The sequence below is a fragment of the Poecilia mexicana genome, unplaced genomic scaffold, assembly GCF_051168715.1.
Source record: "Poecilia mexicana isolate PSO_F unplaced genomic scaffold, ASM5116871v1 scaffold_8, whole genome shotgun sequence".
Lineage (NCBI taxonomy): Eukaryota > Metazoa > Chordata > Actinopteri > Cyprinodontiformes > Poeciliidae > Poecilia > Poecilia mexicana.
In genome coordinates this window covers 27,386,580-27,405,636 of record NW_028263377.1, presented here as the reverse complement: position 1 = coordinate 27,405,636, position 19,057 = coordinate 27,386,580, and the positions used below count along the sequence as shown (strand labels likewise).

Below are 19,057 nucleotides of genomic sequence, written 5' to 3'. Positions count from 1 at the left end.
TTTGGTAGAAAGAAAAAAGGATAAATCATGCTAATGGTAATTATGGAGTTTAATTTACGATGTGACTAATTGATTAATTGCTTGGCTTGCTGTGTGTGATCAGACCTTGTCAAAGTTTCTCTGCTTCTTGTCCAGAGCAGCAGCAGCAGCATTGGACCGCTCCACCTCCATCATCAGGTCCTCCACCTCGCCCTGCAGACGCTGCTTGGTTTTCTCCAGAGAAGAGCATTTGGAGTTGACGGCCTCCACTGCTTCCTCTGCGTCCTGCAGGCGCAGCGCTAAGCGTTTCCTGTGCAGAAACACCGTCAGACTCTCCTCTGAAGCCGCTGAGGCGAAGCTCTGGGACGCTGTCCTACTTGGCCTCCTCCAGCTCCTCGGTCCGCTGGATGGCGTCGCTCTCGTACTTGTTCCTCCACTGGGCGACCTCGCTGTTGGCCTTGGACAGGCAGCAGTGCAGCTCGGCCTTGGCCTCCTGCTCCTCCTCGTACTGCTCCCTCAGCAGCTCGCAGTCGTGACGCGCCGACAGCAGACTGTGAGCCAGGGCGTTCTTCGCCTGAGGACACAGAGACTAACACTATTACAACGCCACGATACAAACGAGTCAGTCTTTCTCAAACCGTGGTCCACGGTACCCCCTAGTGGTCAGTAAGGTACTGCACGTAAATGACTGTTTGTGGTGGCGTTAGCTCAAAGTGCAACGCAGCAGCTAGCTTACCAAAGGATTGGATAAGTGGCTTGAAACCAGATCACTCAAAAGAAAAACTGAAGATACTGCTGGGAAGAAGACGACTCCAGGTTATATGATCGGAGGAAGTTCAGTCAGACCTGCTGAGTTTTTGTCGTTCAGAAGCGATTCGATTCCTTTGAGTTAGCTCCAAGTTAGCTCCATGGCTAACGAGCCTCAGCTGGTGACCACTGCCTATAATACTCTGCTCACACCTCAACAGTGATTCTTATTTTTATTTACCTAAAGATGAGCAAGTTAAATTAATCAAAAGCAATAGATAAATACAACTGATAGAAATAGGTGGATAATTTGTATATTTAATGGTAAAAAAGAGGATTTTTGTTTCTGCCAAAGCAACTCAAGTCTATTTGTCTTGTATTGTGCTTGTAAATTACAAATAACCCAAAATGTCATGAATGGACACAACACTCGGTAGCAAAGAACTTATTTTTATTTCCAAATGTTTGGCGTCTTTGGAAAGCTGAGAATCCAAACCATCACAATCTGTAAATAAGTGAAAATGCTGGAGCTGCTCATGGTTTTATTGTGGCCAGTCAAAACTTCGCCACCCTTCGAAAACAACAATAAAGGTGTTGAGAGACTAACATTTTCATTCCAGGTTGTGTGGTGTAATCTGGGGCTAGTTAAATGTGTGAATGATCCTGAGTCTGAACAGCTGGAGTCTCTTGCCTTCCCCTCTTCCTCATGAAGTCTCTTCAGCTCCTCGATCTGCTGAACGAAGCCTTGCTTTGCTCTGCTCAGCTGGGACATCAGCGATTCCTTTTCCTCCAGCTGGCGACACATCTCACCTGGTGGGCAAAACCGATCAGGATCTGAGATTATCTGGCGGGATTAACAAAGCCTCACCATGCTCCGTTGTCAGCCGAGCTCTCTGGCTCGACAGATCGTTGATGAGCCTCAGATTTTCCTCCTCTTTGCTTTTCGCTTCATTCAGTTGATCTTCCAGTGAATGGCACATTTTCTCCAGATTAACCTGTTTGAAAACACGGAAAGTTATTTTCCTGTTGACTGAGTGGAAAGTTAAGCTTCGTTCCCACAGCAGAGGATCATCTAAAGTTGATCTAAAGTTGATCTATAGTTGATCTAAAGTTGATCTATAGTTGATCTAAAGTTGATCTAAAGTTGATCTAAAGTTGATCTATAGTTGATCTATAGTTGATCTATAGTTGATCTAAAGTTGATCTAAAGTTGATCTATAGTTGATCTAAAGTTGATCTAAAGTTGATCTATAGTTGATCTAAAGTTGATCTATAGTTGATCTATAGTTGATCTAAAGTTGATCTAAAGTTGATCTATAGTTGATCTAAAGTTGATCTATAGTTGATCTATAGTTGATCTAAAGTTGATCTATAGTTGATCTAAAGTTGATCTAAAGTTGATCTATAGTTGATCTAAAGTTGATCTAAAGTTGATCTATAGTTGATCTATAGTTGATCTAAAGTTGATCTATAGTTGATCTATAGTTGATCTAAAGTTGATCTATAGTTGATCTATAGTTGATCTAAAGTTGATCTAAAGTTGATCTAAAGTTGATCTAAAGTTAATCTAAAGTTAATCTAAAGTTGATCTATAGTTGATCTAAAGTTGATCTATAGTTGATCTAAAGTTGATCTATAGTTGACCTATAGCTGATCTAAAGTTGATCTATAGTTGATCTAAAGTTGATCTATAGTTGATCTATAGTTGATCTAAAGTTGATCTAAAGTTAATCTAAAGTTGATCTAAAGTTGATCTATAGTTGATCTAAAGTTAATCTAAAGTTGATCTATAGTTGATCTATAGTTGATCTAAAGTTAATCTAAAGTTGATCTAAAGTTGATCTAAAGTTGATCTAAAGTTAATCTAAAGTTGATCTAAAGTTAATCTAAAGTTGATCTAAAGTTTCCTGAGTTTTTGGTGGAAATTTGCTCTGACCTGCCACCGTAAACCGTTCACACAGAAACCTCGCTGGTTGAATCAGTAAAATGAATGATCAGAAATCAAATTTCAGCAGAACATTGTGGTAGGTGTTAAGGATGACCTCTGACCTTTGCTTTGGCCAGAGTGTCCATGTTGCTGGACAGGTCGTCCACCTCCAGCCGCAGCTCGCTCTTCTCTTTCTCCAGTTTCTGCCGGACTCTCTGGACGTTGTCCAGCTGGTCTCCCATCTCGGCCACGCTGTCCGCGTGCTTCTTCCGCAGCGCGGCGGCCGTGGCTTCGTGCTGCAGCGAACACTCCTCCAGATCGCGCCGCAGCTTGGTGAACTCGGCCTCTCGCTTCTTGCTGGCCTCCAGCTGAGCGGCGCCGGCGCCGGCGGCCTCCTCCAGCCTTTCGGCCGTCTCCTCCAGCTCCCTCGACAGGTCCGACCGCTGCTTTTCCACTTTGGCTCGAGCCGAGCGCTCGGCCTCCGTCTCCTCCTCCAGCTCCTCAATGCGAGCCTTTGGGGAAAAGTTCCAGAAGGATGAAACTGACCTGCTGTTTTCATAAGACTTCATGCAAGAAACCTGTTAGTTATTTACAGCTTTCTCATCCAAAGCAGCGTCTAATTTAGCCACAGGGTTTTACTGTGAGCAGCGGCGAAGGCCGGCTCTTCCTCTTCCTCACCTGCAGCTCTTTTATCTTCTTCTGCAGCTGACCGCTGACTCCTTGCTCATCTTCTATCTTCCTCTGCAGCTGTGATAACTCAAAGTCTTTTCTGTGAAATGAACCAATTTTCACAGTTTTAACATACAACCACATTTTAGTTTGACTTTACTCTCTGTTTATCAGATTAAATTTAATCTGAATTACTTTTTCATCTTCTCGTCCAGCTGCTGCTTCTCGTTCTCCAGATCCAAGATGGATTCCTGAGCGAGTTTCAGGTCTGCCTCCAGCTTCCGCTTGGCTCTGTCCAGATCCATCCGGACCTTCTTCTCTTGCTCCAGAGAACCTTCCAGCTGTATTTTAAGGTGGATTAAATCCTGGGTGACCTTCGCTGCGGTCGGAGGTACTCACATCGTCTACTTGTTGCTCCAGCTTGGTTTTAGCTTTGGTCAGGGAATTGACTTTGTCCTCCTCGGACTGCAGATCGTCCAGCGCCTGCTGATGGACTTCCTGCAGAGCTTTCTTCTCTTTGGACAGCTTGGACATGTTTTCGTCTTGACTCTGGAGCTCCTCCGTCAGATTTTTCACCTGAAGTCGAGGATCAGAGGGACGGCGTCATCGTCTTCCTGCAGGGTTTGGTCCAGCTCAGGTTTCTGCACCAACCTTGTTCTCCACGGCGTGTTTCTCCTTCTCCACCTTGGCCAGGGTCAGCTCCAGGTCGTCGATGTCCCTCTTCAGCTCGGCGCACTCGTCCTCCAGTTTCCTCTTCTTGGCCGTCAGCTCGGCGTTGACCTCCTCCTCGTCCTCCAGCCTCTCCGTCGCCTCCTTCAGTTTGGCTTCCAGCTGGATTTTGCTTTTGATGAGACCTTCGCATCGCTCCTCTGCGTCCAGCAGGTTGTCAGCTTCCTGAAACACAGTTAGTGACTTGGAAGTAGAAAAAATAAAAAAAAATATTATGAGAAGAGTCATAATATTAAGAAAATAAAGTCAAAACAATGCAAAAATAAAGTCATAATGCAAATTTATTCTCTGAATTTTATGACTTTATTCTCGTACAATTTTGTTCTCGGAACAATCTAAGTTTATTCTCATAATAAAATCATTTATGAGAAAAAGTCAAAATAATACAAGAGTAAAGTCAGAATTTATGACTTAAAGTTGAGAATGGGGCTTTATCCTCAGCCTTTTTTAAATTACTCTCATCCTTTTATTTTGAAATGTTGTCATCCTTTTATTTTGAAATGTTCTCATCCTTTTATTTTGAAATGCTGTGGCCCTGACGTGCTGAGCTCACCGCCTGGACCTGCAGCAGGAGATCGTTCTTTTCTTGCACCACCGACACCATTTTCTCCTCCAGCTCCTTCCTGCGGCTCTCCGATCGGCTCAGATCCTCCTTCAGCTTCGTGAAGTCGGTTTTCATCTGAGCCATCTCCTTCTCGGCCTCGGCGCTCTTCAGGAGAGGCTTCAGCTTGAAGTACAGCTTCATCCAGGGCCAGTGCTTTACGTTCATGAAGGAGCGCAGGTTGTACTGCAGCGTGTAGATGGCCTCCCTGTTCAGACATCTTAAATGAGAATCCTGAATAATATTTAAATATTAATAACTAACGAGGTTAAACACATTTGAAATTACTTTTTAAATCTAAATTTAAAGGTAACTTAATATCTTAAGAGAACTCACATCTGTCAGTTTTTCCTGTATTTTAGTTAAATCTTTAAACTGGACGTTATTTTATTGACTTTTGTGAAGATTTTACAAGCAGAAACATTTTCAATAAACAGACTCATTAATGCAGAAGAATGTTTCCAGTGCATGAAGCAAATCCCACAGAAACTAATAGAAATCCACCCAGAAAACCTCCAGCTTTAGCCTTCAAGCTAAGCCAAGCTAACCTAAAAGCGCTAGCTGCTAGCTGTCGGTAACGCAGAGACCCTGCTTCCAGTGGGAGTATAATTTATTTACTTTTGATGCTTTGCGCAGTAATCAGTGATGGAATCAACAAGTATAACATGAACATGTGATAACAGTAAATAGCTAAACATGTTTACAGCCTAAACTTGTGGCGCTAATTTGTTAGCAGAAAATATAAAGCATTAATAAATAAACTGTTAATTTTTATTTAGTGAGTCTTGAAATCAACACAATGAAGTTAGCTGTAGCTGCATGCTAACCTCCAGTTTTTATGCTAAGCTAAGCTAGCTAACCACTAAGCTTCCAGCTTGACATTAGCCTACTCGTACTACAGATAACGAGCTAACCTAATTTTCCAAAATCTATTTTAACTTTGTGTGCTGGTGAATTTCTACATTGGTTTCATATTTTACAGGCTTTAATTATAATTAGGTAGTTTTAGATAAAATGGCTGTAAACACACAGACCATATTTAGAAACATATTTAGGGAAATTTTACCACATAGACCTCATTTGTTTCAAATAAATAACAGTTTCTGTTTCAAAGAAATATAAATAAATTGTGTTAAACCTAAAATATGAAAACTGAAGATACTTAGCTTTATCACTGAATTACATAGGCTTCTTTTGGAAATGTAAAAGGTATAGCCTTTTACTCTTTTATTATTAAATAATAAAGTGTAGATATTGACATTTTATTATTCTGGTTCTCCCAGCCTGCTACCTCCTTCATTGGTTTGTAAAATCCAAGGCTAAAAAAAAATAAAGCAAAATGTTTTATATAAAAACAAATAAAGAATTTTCACTTTACCAAGTGATAAATTAATGCAGTGCATGTCCAGGAGTCTTGCATTAATAAAATCTGCCCAACATGCAGAGTTTGATTCATTCATACTGCTTACAGCTGATTTTTCTTTCAAAACATTTCCTACCTTCAGTCGTTTCTGTCAATAATCTCTCTGACCAGCAGGAGGTTTTCCAAGTCCAGGCTGAAACTTTTCGTTTCAGTTTTTACGCACTAACTGCTGGGTGTTTGTCTGAGTCTGCGTGTTGCTTCCTGTGTGAACATGTTGTGTGTTTAGGTGTTTACTTCCTGGCCATCATCTTCTGATACTCCATCCGGACGAGGAAGCGGCGGCACAGAGCCTGGACGGACATCACCACCTGCGCCAAACGCTCGTCTCTCATCTCCTCCAAGGCGCCCAGCAGGCCGGCTTTGAAGAACACCTGGAGTCACGCAGCATCACGTCCGGTTGCTTAGTTACCGCGTTGCAGTGTCTTTATTCGGAAACAGGTGGAAACACAAACCTTGGTGTGTCCAAACTTGTACTGGGTGTGATCCACATCGATGGAGCTCAGCAGCTTCTCTGCAGCCTTTTTGTTATCCATGAACTGACCCTCAGGAACGGCGCTGGGATTAAGGATCCTGTACCTGGAGGAGGAGGAAGGAGGGAGGAAGAGGAGGAGTTTTCTGTATGTGTTGACCTTAATCAGTGCTTAGATGTTAACTGACCTCTGTTTGAAATCTCCGTACAGGATCCTGCTTGGGAATCCTTTCCTGCAGATGCGGATCCCTTCCAGGACGCCGTTGCAGCGCAGCTGGTGAATAACCAGCTGGTTCTCCATCTCACCTGATTTTACACAGACGATCATTTCCTCACTTCCGACTGGGAGAAACTACCATCCACTTTATTTACATCGCACCATCTACATGGTATTTAAAAAATTTATAATTAACTGAATTTCATTTTTGGTCCACAAAAATCATGACTGTACTCAAACGACCAGTTGTGTCAAAATGTATAAACTGTCCACTAATAAAAATGTTTCCTCTCAAAGTTAAATAACGTTTAACTTTTTTCTCATTGAGGTCATTTGGCAGAATAAAAGCTGCTTTGATTTGATTGATTAAATAATATTTAAACTGTTTTCTGTTTGTCTGTCCAGAGTCTGCAGGGCCTCATAAAGAGCTGTGGCGGGCCGGATCTGGCCCCCGAGCCTTGAGTTTGACACACGTCACACAGATTAAGATCAGATTTCATTCATTCCAGCCATAGTGACATTATAATGTGCTCAAAGTGCAAACTAATGAGAAGTGTGGATGAGTGGTTCTCAGGTTGGTCATGAGCTTCCCCAGGATCTCCTGTCGGGAGACGGGAGTTAGAACTGGAAACTGGCTCAAGTTCCAGATTTAGGTTTTTAAGTTCCAGATTTAGGTTTTTAAGTTCCAGATTTAGGTTTCAGATTTAGGTTTCAGATTTAGGTTTCAGATTTAAGTTTCATATTTAAGTTTCAGATTTAGGTTTCAGATTTAGGTTTCAGATTTAAGTTTCATATTTAAGTTTCAGATTTAGGTTTCAGATTTAAGTTTCAGATTTAGGTTTCAGATTTAAGTTTCAGATTTAGGTTTCAGATTTAAGTTTCAGATTTAGGTTTCAGATTTAGGTTTCAGATTTAAGTTTCAGATTTAGGTTTCAGATTTAAGTTTCAGATTTAAGTTTCAGATTTAGGTTTCAGATTTAAGTTTCAGATTTAGGTTTCAGATTTAAGTTTCAGATTTAGGTTTCAGATTTAGGTTTCAGATTTAGGTTTCAGATTTAAGTTTCATATTTAAGTTTCATATTTAAGTTTCAGATTTAGGTTTCAGATTTAAGTTTCAGATTTAGGTTTCAGATTTAGGTTTCAGATTTAGGTTTCAGATTTAAGTTTCAGATTTAGGTTTCAGATTTAGGTTTCAGATTTAGGTTTCAGATTTAAGTTTCAGATTTAAGTTTCAGATTTAAGTTTCAGATTTAGGTTTCAGATTTAAGTTTCAGATTTAGGTTTCAGATTTAAGTTTCAGATTTAAGTTTCAGATTTAGGTTTCAGATTTAAGTTTCAGATTTAGGTTTCAGATTTAAGTTTCAGATTTAGGTTTCAGATTTAAGTTTCAGATTTAGGTTTCAGATTTAAGTTTCAGATTTAAGTTTCAGATTTAAGTTTCAGATTTAGGTTTCAGATTTAGGTTTCAGATTTAAGTTTCAGATTTAAGTTTCAGATTTGGGTTTTTAAGTTTCAGATTTAAGTTTCAGATTTAAGTTTCAGATTTAGGTTTCAGATTTAGATTTTTAAGTTTCAGATTTAAGTTTCAGATTTAGGTTTCAGATTTAGGTTTCAGATTTAGGTTTTTAAGTTTCAGATTTAAGTTTCAGATTTAAGTTTCAGATTTAAGTTTCAGATTTAGGTTTTTAAGTTTCAGATTTAAGTTTCAGATTTAGGTTTCAGATTTAGGTTTCAGATTTAGGTTTCAGATTTAGGTTTCAGATTTAGGTTTCAGATTTAAGTTTCAGATTTAAGTTTCAGATTTAGGTTTCAGATTTAGGTTTTCAAGTTTCAGATTTAAGTTTCAGATTTAGGTTTTTAAGTTTCAGATTTAAGTTTCAGATTTAGGTTTCAGATTTAAGTTTCAGATTTAAGTTTCAGATTTAAGTTTCAGATTTAGGTTTCAGATTTAGGTTTCAGATTTAAGTTTCAGATTTAGGTTTCAGATTTAAGTTTCAGATTTAAGTTTCAGATTTAAGTTTCAGATTTAGGTTTCAGATTTAGGTTTCAGATTTAAGTTTCAGATTTAAGTTTCAGATTTGGGTTTTTAAGTTTCAGATTTAAGTTTCAGATTTAAGTTTCAGATTTAGGTTTCAGATTTAAGTTTCAGATTTAAGTTTCAGATTTAAGTTTCAGATTTAGGTTTCAGATTTAGGTTTCAGATTTAAGTTTCAGATTTAGGTTTCAGATTTAAGTTTCAGATTTAAGTTTCAGATTTAAGTTTCAGATTTAGGTTTCAGATTTAGGTTTCAGATTTAAGTTTCAGATTTAAGTTTCAGATTTGGGTTTTTAAGTTTCAGATTTAAGTTTCAGATTTAAGTTTCAGATTTAGGTTTCAGATTTAGATTTTTAAGTTTCAGATTTAAGTTTCAGATTTAGGTTTCAGATTTAGGTTTCAGATTTAGGTTTTTAAGTTTCAGATTTAAGTTTCAGATTTAAGTTTCAGATTTAAGTTTCAGATTTAGGTTTTTAAGTTTCAGATTTAAGTTTCAGATTTAGGTTTCAGATTTAAGTTTCAGATTTAAGTTTCAGATTTAAGTTTCAGATTTAGGTTTCAGATTTAGGTTTCAGATTTAAGTTTCAGATTTAGGTTTCAGATTTAAGTTTCAGATTTAAGTTTCAGATTTAAGTTTCAGATTTAGGTTTCAGATTTAGGTTTCAGATTTAAGTTTCAGATTTAAGTTTCAGATTTGGGTTTTTAAGTTTCAGATTTAAGTTTCAGATTTAAGTTTCAGATTTAGGTTTCAGATTTAGATTTTTAAGTTTCAGATTTAAGTTTCAGATTTAGGTTTCAGATTTAGGTTTCAGATTTAGGTTTTTAAGTTTCAGATTTAAGTTTCAGATTTAAGTTTCAGATTTAAGTTTCAGATTTAGGTTTTTAAGTTTCAGATTTAAGTTTCAGATTTAGGTTTCAGATTTAGGTTTCAGATTTAGGTTTCAGATTTAGGTTTCAGATTTAGGTTTCAGATTTAAGTTTCAGATTTAAGTTTCAGATTTAGGTTTCAGATTTAGGTTTTCAAGTTTCAGATTTAAGTTTCAGATTTAGGTTTTTAAGTTTCAGATTTAAGTTTCAGATTTAGGTTTCAGATTTAGGTTTTTAAGTTTCAGATTTAAGTTTCAGATTTAAGTTTCAGATTTAGGTTTCAGATTTAGGTTTCAGATTTAGGTTTCAGATTTAGGTTTTTAAGTTTCAGATTTAAGTTTCAGATTTAAGTTTCAGATTTAAGTTTCAGATTTAAGTTTCAGATTTAGGTTTCAGATTTAGGTTTCAGATTTAGGTTTCAGATTTAAGTTTCAGATTTAAGTTTCAGATTTAAGTTTCAGATTTAGGTTTCAGATTTAGGTTTCAGATTTAAGTTTCAGATTTAAGTTTCAGATTTAGGTTTTTAAGTTTCAGATTTAGGTTTCAGATTTAAGTTTCAGATTTAAGTTTCAGATTTAGGTTTTTAAGTTTCAGATTTAGGTTTCAGATTTAGGTTTTCAAGTTTCAGATTTAAGTTTCAGATTTAGGTTTTTAAGTTTCAGATTTAAGTTTCAGATTTAGGTTTCAGATTTAAGTTTCAGATTTAAGTTTCAGATTTGAGTTTCAGATTTAGGTTTCAGATTTAGGTTTCAGATTTAGGTTTCAGATTTAAGTTTCAGATTTAGGTTTCAGATTTAAGTTTCAGATTTAAGTTTCAGATTTAGGTTTCAGATTTAAGTTTCAGATTTAGGTTTCAGATTTAAGTTTCAGATTTAAGTTTCAGATTTAGGTTTTTAAGTTTCAGATTTAAGTTTCAGATTTAGGTTTCAGATTTAAGTTTCAGATTTAAGTTTCAGATTTGAGTTTCAGATTTAGGTTTCAGATTTAAGTTTCAGATTTAGGTTTCAGATTTAAGTTTCAGATTTAAGTTTCAGATTTAGGTTTTTAAGTTTCAGATTTAGGTTTCAGATTTAGGTTTTCAAGTTTCAGATTTAAGTTTCAGATTTAGGTTTTCAAGTTTCAGATTTAAGTTTCAGATTTAGGTTTTTAAGTTTCAGATTTAAGTTTCAGATTTAGGTTTCAGATTTAAGTTTCAGATTTGAGTTTCAGATTTAGGTTTCAGATTTAGGTTTCAGATTTAGGTTTTTAAGTTTCAGATTTAAGTTTCAGATTTAAGTTTCAGATTTAAGCTTCATGCTGGTGCCCAGAGCCGATCGGTTGGGAACGTTGCTACCCTGAACAGAGCGGACACGGTTTGGAAAGACGCTCCTTTCTTCTTGGATCCCTTCTTGGATCCGGCGGCGGCTGAATCTGCAGTGATGACAAATATCAAATAAACTGTTGATATTCCCCAAATACGCTGCAGTTCCAGCCAGTCTTTAGCCAGAGAATAAAGGTTCTACTCTCTCAGTTAGTGGAAATGTTTCCTGTGTCACGTTGTTAGCTCTAGTGAAGTTAGTATCCGTGGCACGAGGAACGTAAATGAGTGAAGAACTTCGTGCCTTCGGCTCCAGAGAAGCTGGCGTACAGCATCGCCAAGGTTTTGTTGGAGGACTTCTGGTAGAGCTGGACCACGGACTCGTTGAGCGGGTCTTTGTTCTTCTCCAGCCAGCCGCTGATGTTGTAGTCCACGTTCCCGGCGTAGTGCACCAGCGTGAAGTGCGCCTCCGGCTTCCCTTTCACCGCTTTGGGCTTCAGGAAGCAGCTGTTCTTGCCCAGATGTTGGTCGTACAGTTTGTTCTTGAAGGAAGTGTCGGATGATTTGGGGAACATGCACTCCTCTTCCAGGATGGAGAAGATTCCCATGGGCTTGGAGACAAAACCTCCCGTCAGCATCACGATACAGCGGTCTGCAGGAGCGGCTGTGATTGGCTGCTACCTTCTCAATGAGCTCAATGCAGGCTGCCAGGTCCATCCCAAAGTCGATGAACTCCCACTCGATGCCCTCCTTCTTATACTCCTCCTGCTCCAGCACAAACATGTGGTGGTTGAAGAACTGCTGCAGCTTTTCGTTGGTGAAGTTTATGCACAGCTGCTCCATGCTGTTGTACTGAACACAGAGAATAAAGATTACATTTGCATTAATTAACATTCCTGGAGACATACGAACAGATCCGAGACGCTACATCAAAGATCTCAAAGCCAGCGATGTCCAGGACGCCGATGAAATGCTGTCTGGACTGCTTGGTGTCCAGCTGCTGGTTGATGCGCAGGACCATCCACAGAAACATTTTCTCATACACCGACTTGGCCAGAGCGCCGATGGCGTTGTAGACCTGCAGACGGACAGACGGCTCACCGCACGTTTAATGACAGAAAAAGCTTCATTATGATAAATGAGTGAAAAAATGATGTAAAACTACTGAGAATTAAATCACAGCAGGGATGAAAAATGTTCTGGAGGTTTAGATACCATCAGTATGAATGATATTTTTAAGGCAAACTCATAATAAAACACTACAAATTTATTTTTACAAAACTTAGGAGGTTATTTTGAATGTTTAATGTGACGCTTTAAAAAAATGGTGAAAACTCGGTTACTGTATCGACGTTTGGACTGAGGTCAGGCACTCTCTGGTTTTAGTGATGATGTCACAGATTTCCTGATGTCAGCTCTGAGGTTCAGCCAATCAGGGCCCAGGAAACAGCAGTGGTGCTCTGGGATTGGCTGCTATGCAAACGCCGTGGCGTGTCATGTAGCATTGCGGCTACATGTTTATTTTTAATATTTTATATATGAGCTACTGAGAAATCTGCAAGTTTGTGAATTTGAGTTATATTCCACAGTGGAGCCATGAACAGATGTGGGTCCTGCTGGGCAGATATTCTTTCATTTCAGCCTTCATGCATCATTTTGTCCCTGATGTGAATCAGAAAATGCTCAAATGAAAACCTCTGCAGTCATTACCTGGAACTAAGACCTGATCAACATCTGGAACTGTGTTCATGACAGGATGTGAAATGCTTGGCCTCATGAAACACCAGTTTCTCTGATACCTGCTGCACGTTTTGACCTTTGGTCACGAACTCATTCCCGACCTTCACCCTGGGATAGCAGAGGTTCTTCAGGAGGTCGGCAGAGTTCAGGCCCATCAGGTAGGCAGCTTTATCAGCCTCTGCAGAGACAGAAGCGTTAGCACGTCTCTGCATGCGGCCGGCCGCACACCGCCCATCACCGGCTCCACCTTCGGTGCCGTCCGGCTCCGCCTGCTCCTCCCGCTGCTTCTGCTTGAACTTCATGTTGCCGTAATGCATAACGGCGCCGGTCAGCTTGTAGGCGGACGCTTTCTCATCAGGCAGGAAGCCCAGGATGTCGAAGGCTTCCTGCGTTTGCAGAAATAAAAAGGTAGAAGCTGCTAACAGGGAAGAGCCGCCGGTTTCTACAGAATCCACTCACATCCGTTGCCACAAGCTCCTCAGCATCGTTGATGCTTTTCACGCTGATTTCCCCCTGACTGATGAAGGCAAAGTCATACGGGTTGGTGGTGATCAGAAGCAGATCTGCAGAATAACAAATCCAGTTCATGTTTGACTAAATGATAAACAAAGAGGGAAATAATGAGGTTACCGATGAGTTCAGGTTTCTGGTTGCATGTGAGCTGATAGAATATGTGGTAGCTGCGCTCAGCCGACAGCTGAAACGTCACTCTGGACTTCTCCAGCAGATCTGTTAGGAAAAAGTAAAAATCATTAAAACTTTCTGCAGCATAGCAGCGAAATGAATTTAAATCCATCCTTATTTAAACTCACACGTTTCGATGTCTGCAGATGCCAGCTTCCCAGTGGCTCCGAAGTGGATCCGGATGAACTTACCCTACAAACAGAGCCAGTTATCTGCAGCCGATCCTAATCGATCATCTTATCGATCATCTTATCGATCATCTTATCGAAGCGAAGCCGGCAGGCCGACTCACGAAGCGAGACGAGTTGTCGTTCCTCACGGTCTTGGCGTTCCCAAACGCTTCCAGCAGCGGGTTGGCCTGGATGATCTGATCCTCCAGAGTCCCCTGATGACCAAAACATAATAAAATAATGAAAACCAAGACATACTTGGCAATTCCCCAACAACCCAAATCACTGAAGTACAAATATTTTAATAAAAGATTTGATCATGTCAAAGGTCCTCAGCTGGAGGCTTTGATAGCAGCGCTAACATCCTCATCAAACGTAAAGATGGGATCAAACATTATATGAACCCCCCAGCGGGGCCCACTGGGCCCGCGCCCATGAAAACAGAAGGACAGCCGCTGAGCGCGCTCACCTCCATTTTGCTGCTGCTCTCCTTTTTCTTGTCTGTTGCCACGGCGATCGTTGCAAAGTACTGAATGACACGTTTGGTGTTGACGGTTTTCCCGGCACCAGATTCTCCACTGAGGAAAAAAATCGACTTTTAAAGTTTTTCTATCAAAAACAGAAAAACAAACAGTTTTTACTCAACTTACGTGATGAGGATGGACTGATTGACCCGATCTGCAGACAGAGGAGAGGGATGAGCCACGAGTGTTTGTGTGTGTGTGTGTGTGTGTGTAGGCGTATGTGTGTGTGTGTGTGTGTGTGTGTGTGTGTGAGTGTCTGTGTGTGTGTGTCTGTGTGTGTGTGTGTGTGTGTGTCGGTGTGTGTGTGCGCTCACCGGTGAGCATGAACTGGTAGGCGTTGTCAGAGAGGGCGAAGATGTGCGGCGGGACCTCCATCCTCTTCTTGCCCCTGTAGGCCCGGACCACCTCCGGGTTGTAGACCGGCAGCCATTTGTACGGGTTGACGGTCACACAGAAGAGCCCAGAGTATGTCTGCACCGAAACCAAAGGTAATCTGATTACAATCTACAAATTACAGAATCACTTTCACATTTAACAAAGATCTTAAATTAACAGCATGTTGCTGTGAATAACATTTTATCTAACTTTTGGAGATATTTACAGATTCTTTCTGTGCATTTTTATTAGTTGAAGGTTTTATTTTCAAACATTTTGTGTTTCTTCAGAAATATTTTATACAGTTTTTAACTTAAATTCTTGTTTCTTGGTGTCATTTTAGCCTTTAACATGATATGATGTAATCCATATTGGGAATCGATAAAATGCAACACAATACGATACAATACGATACAATATATTAAATAACATATATGACACGATATTATGCAGAATGATATGATGATATATGAGACAATATAAAATGTAAAATGTAAATCCCATAAAGATGAACTGAATAGAAATTAATGCTGCACATTCTGCTATAGTTACTTTAAAAAAGGCATTTTACAAAAGAAACCCACAAAGTTCAGTGTATATAGAGAAACATGTGGTCCTATTATATAATTATATGGACAGATTAAAAACCAGTTAATTCTATTTCTGTCATATTTACATGTTTCTATAAGTATTTTCTAATTTTCTGTAGGTTTTAAATTTAGCAGCTTTCAGAGCTGAACAGATAAAAGTTATGTCTAAAACCACACCAACTTTATTTATAAAGCACTTTAAAACAACCACAGCTGATACAAAGTGCTGTACATTAAAACACAACATTTAAATCACCTTTCCTCACTAACAGTTCTCCTTCCTTCAACGTTTGCAGGTAAATTTGGTTTAAACTGAGCAGGGGACGTTTCTGAAGAGTCGACGAGTTTCATGCTTACGTAGATCATCCAGGCGGCGTATCGCTCCTTCAGGTTGAACAGGACGGCCGGCTCATGCAGGTGCGTCATCATCACCATGTCCTCAATCTTATCAAACTTTGGGGGGTTCATTGGAAACACCTGGTCCTCCCTCACCGTTAACGTCTGCAGAGGAAGGTAGACCAGGTGAGAACGTGAGACCAGGTGAGAACGTGAGACCAGGTGAGAATGTGAGACCAGGTGAGAACATGAGACCAGGTGAGAACGTGAGACCAGGTGAGAACGTGAGACCAGGTGAGAACGTGAGACCAGGTGAGAACGTGAGACCAGGTGAGAACGTGAGACCAGGTGAGAACGTGAGACCAGGTGAGAACGTGAGACCAGGTGAGAACGTGAGACCAGGTGAGAACGTGAGACCAGGTGAGAACGTGAGACCAGGTGAGAACGTGAGACCAGGTGAGAACGTGAGACCAGGTGAGAACGTGAGACCAGGTGAGAACGTGAGACCAGGTGAGAACATGAGACCAGGTGAGAACGTGAGACCAGGTGAGAACGTTTAAAGGCCTTTTTTGAATTGAAAATATTATTTTGTATGATTATTTCTTTAAACTCATTAAACACATTATATTAAAATTTTCAGCAGTTTTTTGTAAATAAAAATAAAAACAACAAAAAAAAACACCAAATTATTTAGGGGGACCCGCCATGTCATTTTATAGGCCGATGATTGACTTAAAATAGGTTTTGAGCATGAATTGACTACAAACTACATCTCCCACAATGCATTCCGATTACCAGCCAACATTACGGCTTCTCGCCACTAGAGAGCAGCAGAGTCACCTCAAGCTGCTTATTGATTTTCCCAGCAAATAAAACTGAGACATCGACAAGCTAACATCAAAACGTCCAAGAAAAGAAACATCGATTTACAAGTAAGACTGTGAATGAAGATGTGTGAGTTGGTATCAGGGCGGCAGGTGGCGCTAGACTTTTTTTGTTATCTGTTATCTTGACCGACAACATAAAAAAAAAAATAAAATAAATAAAATCGGTCATGTATTATTTTTATCTGTGAAATTACAATCATATTAACATCGGCTATTTAGTCGCATTTTATGCGGTTTAGTTAATATTCACCGTGAAACCAGATCCCATCACAGATTAAGCAGATAAATGTATCTAAATTTTTCTCGTAGTGACAAAAACTGAGGCCCCAATAACTTTTAATACATTAAATTAAGCGACTTCACTTAAATTAGCATCACTTCACCCGCTGGGGTCTGAACAACTTCCTCCTGGTTCCCATCTGCAGAAAAATCTGCGCTAATTCATCAGTCAGTTGGATCTGCCTGATCCAAACAGATCAACTGAACTCTGTGAGTGTTTTACCCTGTGAGGTTCGGTGTGCGCTTCTACCAGGATTTTTATTTATTTTATTTTTTTTTGCGTGGTTTCGCTTCTCCCAAACGGACAGATGTTACGTCTGCAGCTCCTCCAGAGCGCCGCTCTCCTGGGTAACTTCCACCCAGAAGGCTCCATTTGTTAAATCCACTGGATGAGTTTCTCCCAGCGGTTCCTCAGTCTTCGCAGTCCGCAGTGGTTGAGCAGCGGACTGCGCATGTTAGTCTAATTAACTTTTGCATCGTCATTTATTTCCTCAAGACAAACTACCGGCTCCTCAAATGGATTAACACAACGTTTTATTCTCTTTAGCTTTCTCTGGTCTGTAATGGAGACTTGAATTTAACGGCCGTTTCAACCAAAGGCTTGTAATGCGCTTCCTAACCAGACGCTCCAAAGCGTCCGGTCCATAACTCTTCAACTCGCCGTCAGCTCCGGTCAGAAAGACGCATTTAGTTCAGAGACCATGAGATGATATTCAGAAAGGATTTTTTTAATTAATTGATTTCAGTTGCCTCTGAGACTAAATCTTTGCGTAAAGTCTATAATGTCTGCCCATGTGAACCAGTCAAGGGTGTTAATTAGAACCTGTCAAATGACCGACGGGCTTTAAATTTTCTGGTCGTTTAAAAAAATAACCGGTTAAATACGGAAAATACTCGGCTAACGGACCTCTGTGTCGGGGTGAAGAGGATCAGCTTTAAGTTCAAGGCAAACATCACCTCATTGTTTTGTTGTTATGTGAAATACATGTTGGCTGTGAAATAAAAAAAAGTTTGAAGTTGAGAGTTAACATCAAAACTTTTTATTATTATTTGTTTGCTTTAAACACTGATTTAAATATTGTAATTTTTAAACTGAGCAGTAATTTTACATCCATGGAAACTGAAATGTAATATTTAAAACTTCAATACATAAAATCAGTTATTTAACAATATGAGGTGTTTAATTTATTTTTAACATTGTATTTTATACATTTATGCTGGGGCTGTTTTCCAGAGCTACCATCTGCAGCTTTAGATGGTTCCTTCTCTAACTCACCTGGACCATTGACTCATTATAAGCCTCTACAGAACTGAATGAGGGAAGTCAACCTTTTGTCTGGGGTGTTTTAGCAGGGATGCCCTCCTGATTTGTACCGTCAATGTGGCCCGTGGAGGGGGGCCACTATGCTGAAGTGGCCCTCGGTGAAGTCGAGTTTGACACCCCTGACCTACCCGATCATCGGCGGTCTTCACGGTGACTCCGCCCTCGGACCGGTCCTGGACCTCCGCCTTCACGTAGAGCTCTGTGGCGTCGCTCACGAAGCACGCCGTCTTGCTGTCGAACGGCCGGTTCTGAGCCTCGGCTCGCTCCTTCTCAGACTTCCGCAGGAACTGGGCCGCGGGCCCGAACACCGCCATTTCCCCATCGGAGCTCATTTCTCCCAGTGGGACTCAAACACAACACGGATACTTTAGTTTATGAATGAAGAACTGCGGTGAACTCACCGTGGCCTCGGCGGCGGGTCGGACTGGGACGGGTTTCCAGAACGCTGCAGGAGTCGCTGCAGAGTGCAGGAACGGGACAGACGTCCGTCCGTTTTATACGCAGCTCCGTCCTTCACCTCGCGGCCGTTCCTTCGCTTCCGCCGGTAGAGTTACAGACCTGCTGCTCAGGACGGATCAGGGACCCACAAGCAGCGCAGATATATTTAGCTTTAGATGCCAAGGAAAGTCAGGTTTAAAAAGTAATAAAAAGTCAGCGCGCTGCTCCATCTGGGTTTTCCTGACTCCATCACTGAAAGTACAAGAGGAGACATTTAAAATTCTCTACTTTATAGATGTTGCTCCAATAATAATTTTTTATTTCTGCCAAAATAAAAGTTACAGTTTTCTGCAGGTGGTTTGGTTCAGATTTCCGTTTCAGTGGAATGTGAATGGAATTGTTGATCATTTTACAGATGAACAGACGGATGAATTACAGGTCAGGTTTCTCCAGGTTCTTAATGCTGTTGTGTTTTTTCTTAGCAGCTCGATGAATAAAAAACTGTTTAAAATCAAACATGTTCTAATTTCACCAAAATCCTTCAGATTAAAACAGTCACCTTAATCTGCGATGAGGGGGTTCCTACGGAGAGATCCGGAGCAGACTGGTTTAACTGGGCTGACTGGTTTAACTGGTCTAACTGGGCTGACTGGTTTAACTGGGCTGACTGGTTTAACTGGTCTAACTGGGCTGACTGGTTTAACTGGGCTGACTGGCTTAACTGGTCTAACTGGGCTGACTGGTTTAACT

The 19,057-nt window shown here is 40.2% G+C and overlaps 1 protein-coding gene and 1 long non-coding RNA gene across 3 annotated transcripts in view; one reads left to right on the top strand and one right to left on the bottom strand.

Annotated features, from left to right (window-relative positions):
* The window catches only part of LOC148158169 (uncharacterized), a 3,147-nt gene extending 1,815 nt beyond the window's left edge, over positions 1–1,332 (top strand). Inside the window, exons 2-3 of one of the 2 annotated variants that reach the window (XR_015763958.1) lie at positions 1–36; positions 136–1,332. The exon at positions 1–36 is cut by the window's left edge and continues 1,207 nt beyond it. This is a non-coding gene — a long non-coding RNA (uncharacterized LOC148158169). The other variant, XR_015763957.1, reaches the window with a different exon arrangement.
* LOC106927116 (myosin-4-like) overlaps positions 1–18,554 on the bottom strand; it is a 27,269-nt gene extending 8,715 nt beyond the window's left edge. The window contains exons 1-29 of the mRNA XM_088007809.1: positions 17,998–18,554; positions 15,401–15,544; positions 14,393–14,549; positions 14,205–14,232; positions 14,024–14,132; positions 13,677–13,769; positions 13,513–13,576; positions 13,331–13,429; positions 13,160–13,263; positions 12,948–13,086; positions 12,760–12,878; positions 11,889–12,038; positions 11,642–11,812; positions 11,265–11,571; positions 10,997–11,073; positions 7,306–7,362; positions 6,733–6,875; positions 6,528–6,651; positions 6,310–6,446; positions 4,605–4,860; positions 3,974–4,216; positions 3,722–3,898; positions 3,518–3,663; positions 3,332–3,422; positions 2,776–3,165; positions 1,595–1,721; positions 1,418–1,536; positions 357–553; positions 106–289 (exon numbers count right to left, since the gene is read on the bottom strand). Of these exons, the coding sequence (XP_087863935.1) occupies positions 106–289; positions 357–553; positions 1,418–1,536; positions 1,595–1,721; positions 2,776–3,165; positions 3,332–3,422; positions 3,518–3,663; positions 3,722–3,898; positions 3,974–4,216; positions 4,605–4,860; positions 6,310–6,446; positions 6,528–6,651; positions 6,733–6,875; positions 7,306–7,362; positions 10,997–11,073; positions 11,265–11,571; positions 11,642–11,812; positions 11,889–12,038; positions 12,760–12,878; positions 12,948–13,086; positions 13,160–13,263; positions 13,331–13,429; positions 13,513–13,576; positions 13,677–13,769; positions 14,024–14,132; positions 14,205–14,232; positions 14,393–14,549; positions 15,401–15,544; positions 17,998–18,201 (4,356 nt within the window). The 5' untranslated portion in view covers positions 18,202–18,554. The remainder of the gene's footprint in view (positions 1–105; positions 290–356; positions 554–1,417; positions 1,537–1,594; positions 1,722–2,775; positions 3,166–3,331; positions 3,423–3,517; positions 3,664–3,721; positions 3,899–3,973; positions 4,217–4,604; positions 4,861–6,309; positions 6,447–6,527; positions 6,652–6,732; positions 6,876–7,305; positions 7,363–10,996; positions 11,074–11,264; positions 11,572–11,641; positions 11,813–11,888; positions 12,039–12,759; positions 12,879–12,947; positions 13,087–13,159; positions 13,264–13,330; positions 13,430–13,512; positions 13,577–13,676; positions 13,770–14,023; positions 14,133–14,204; positions 14,233–14,392; positions 14,550–15,400; positions 15,545–17,997) is intronic.
* Positions 18,555–19,057: the final 503 nt, after the last annotated feature.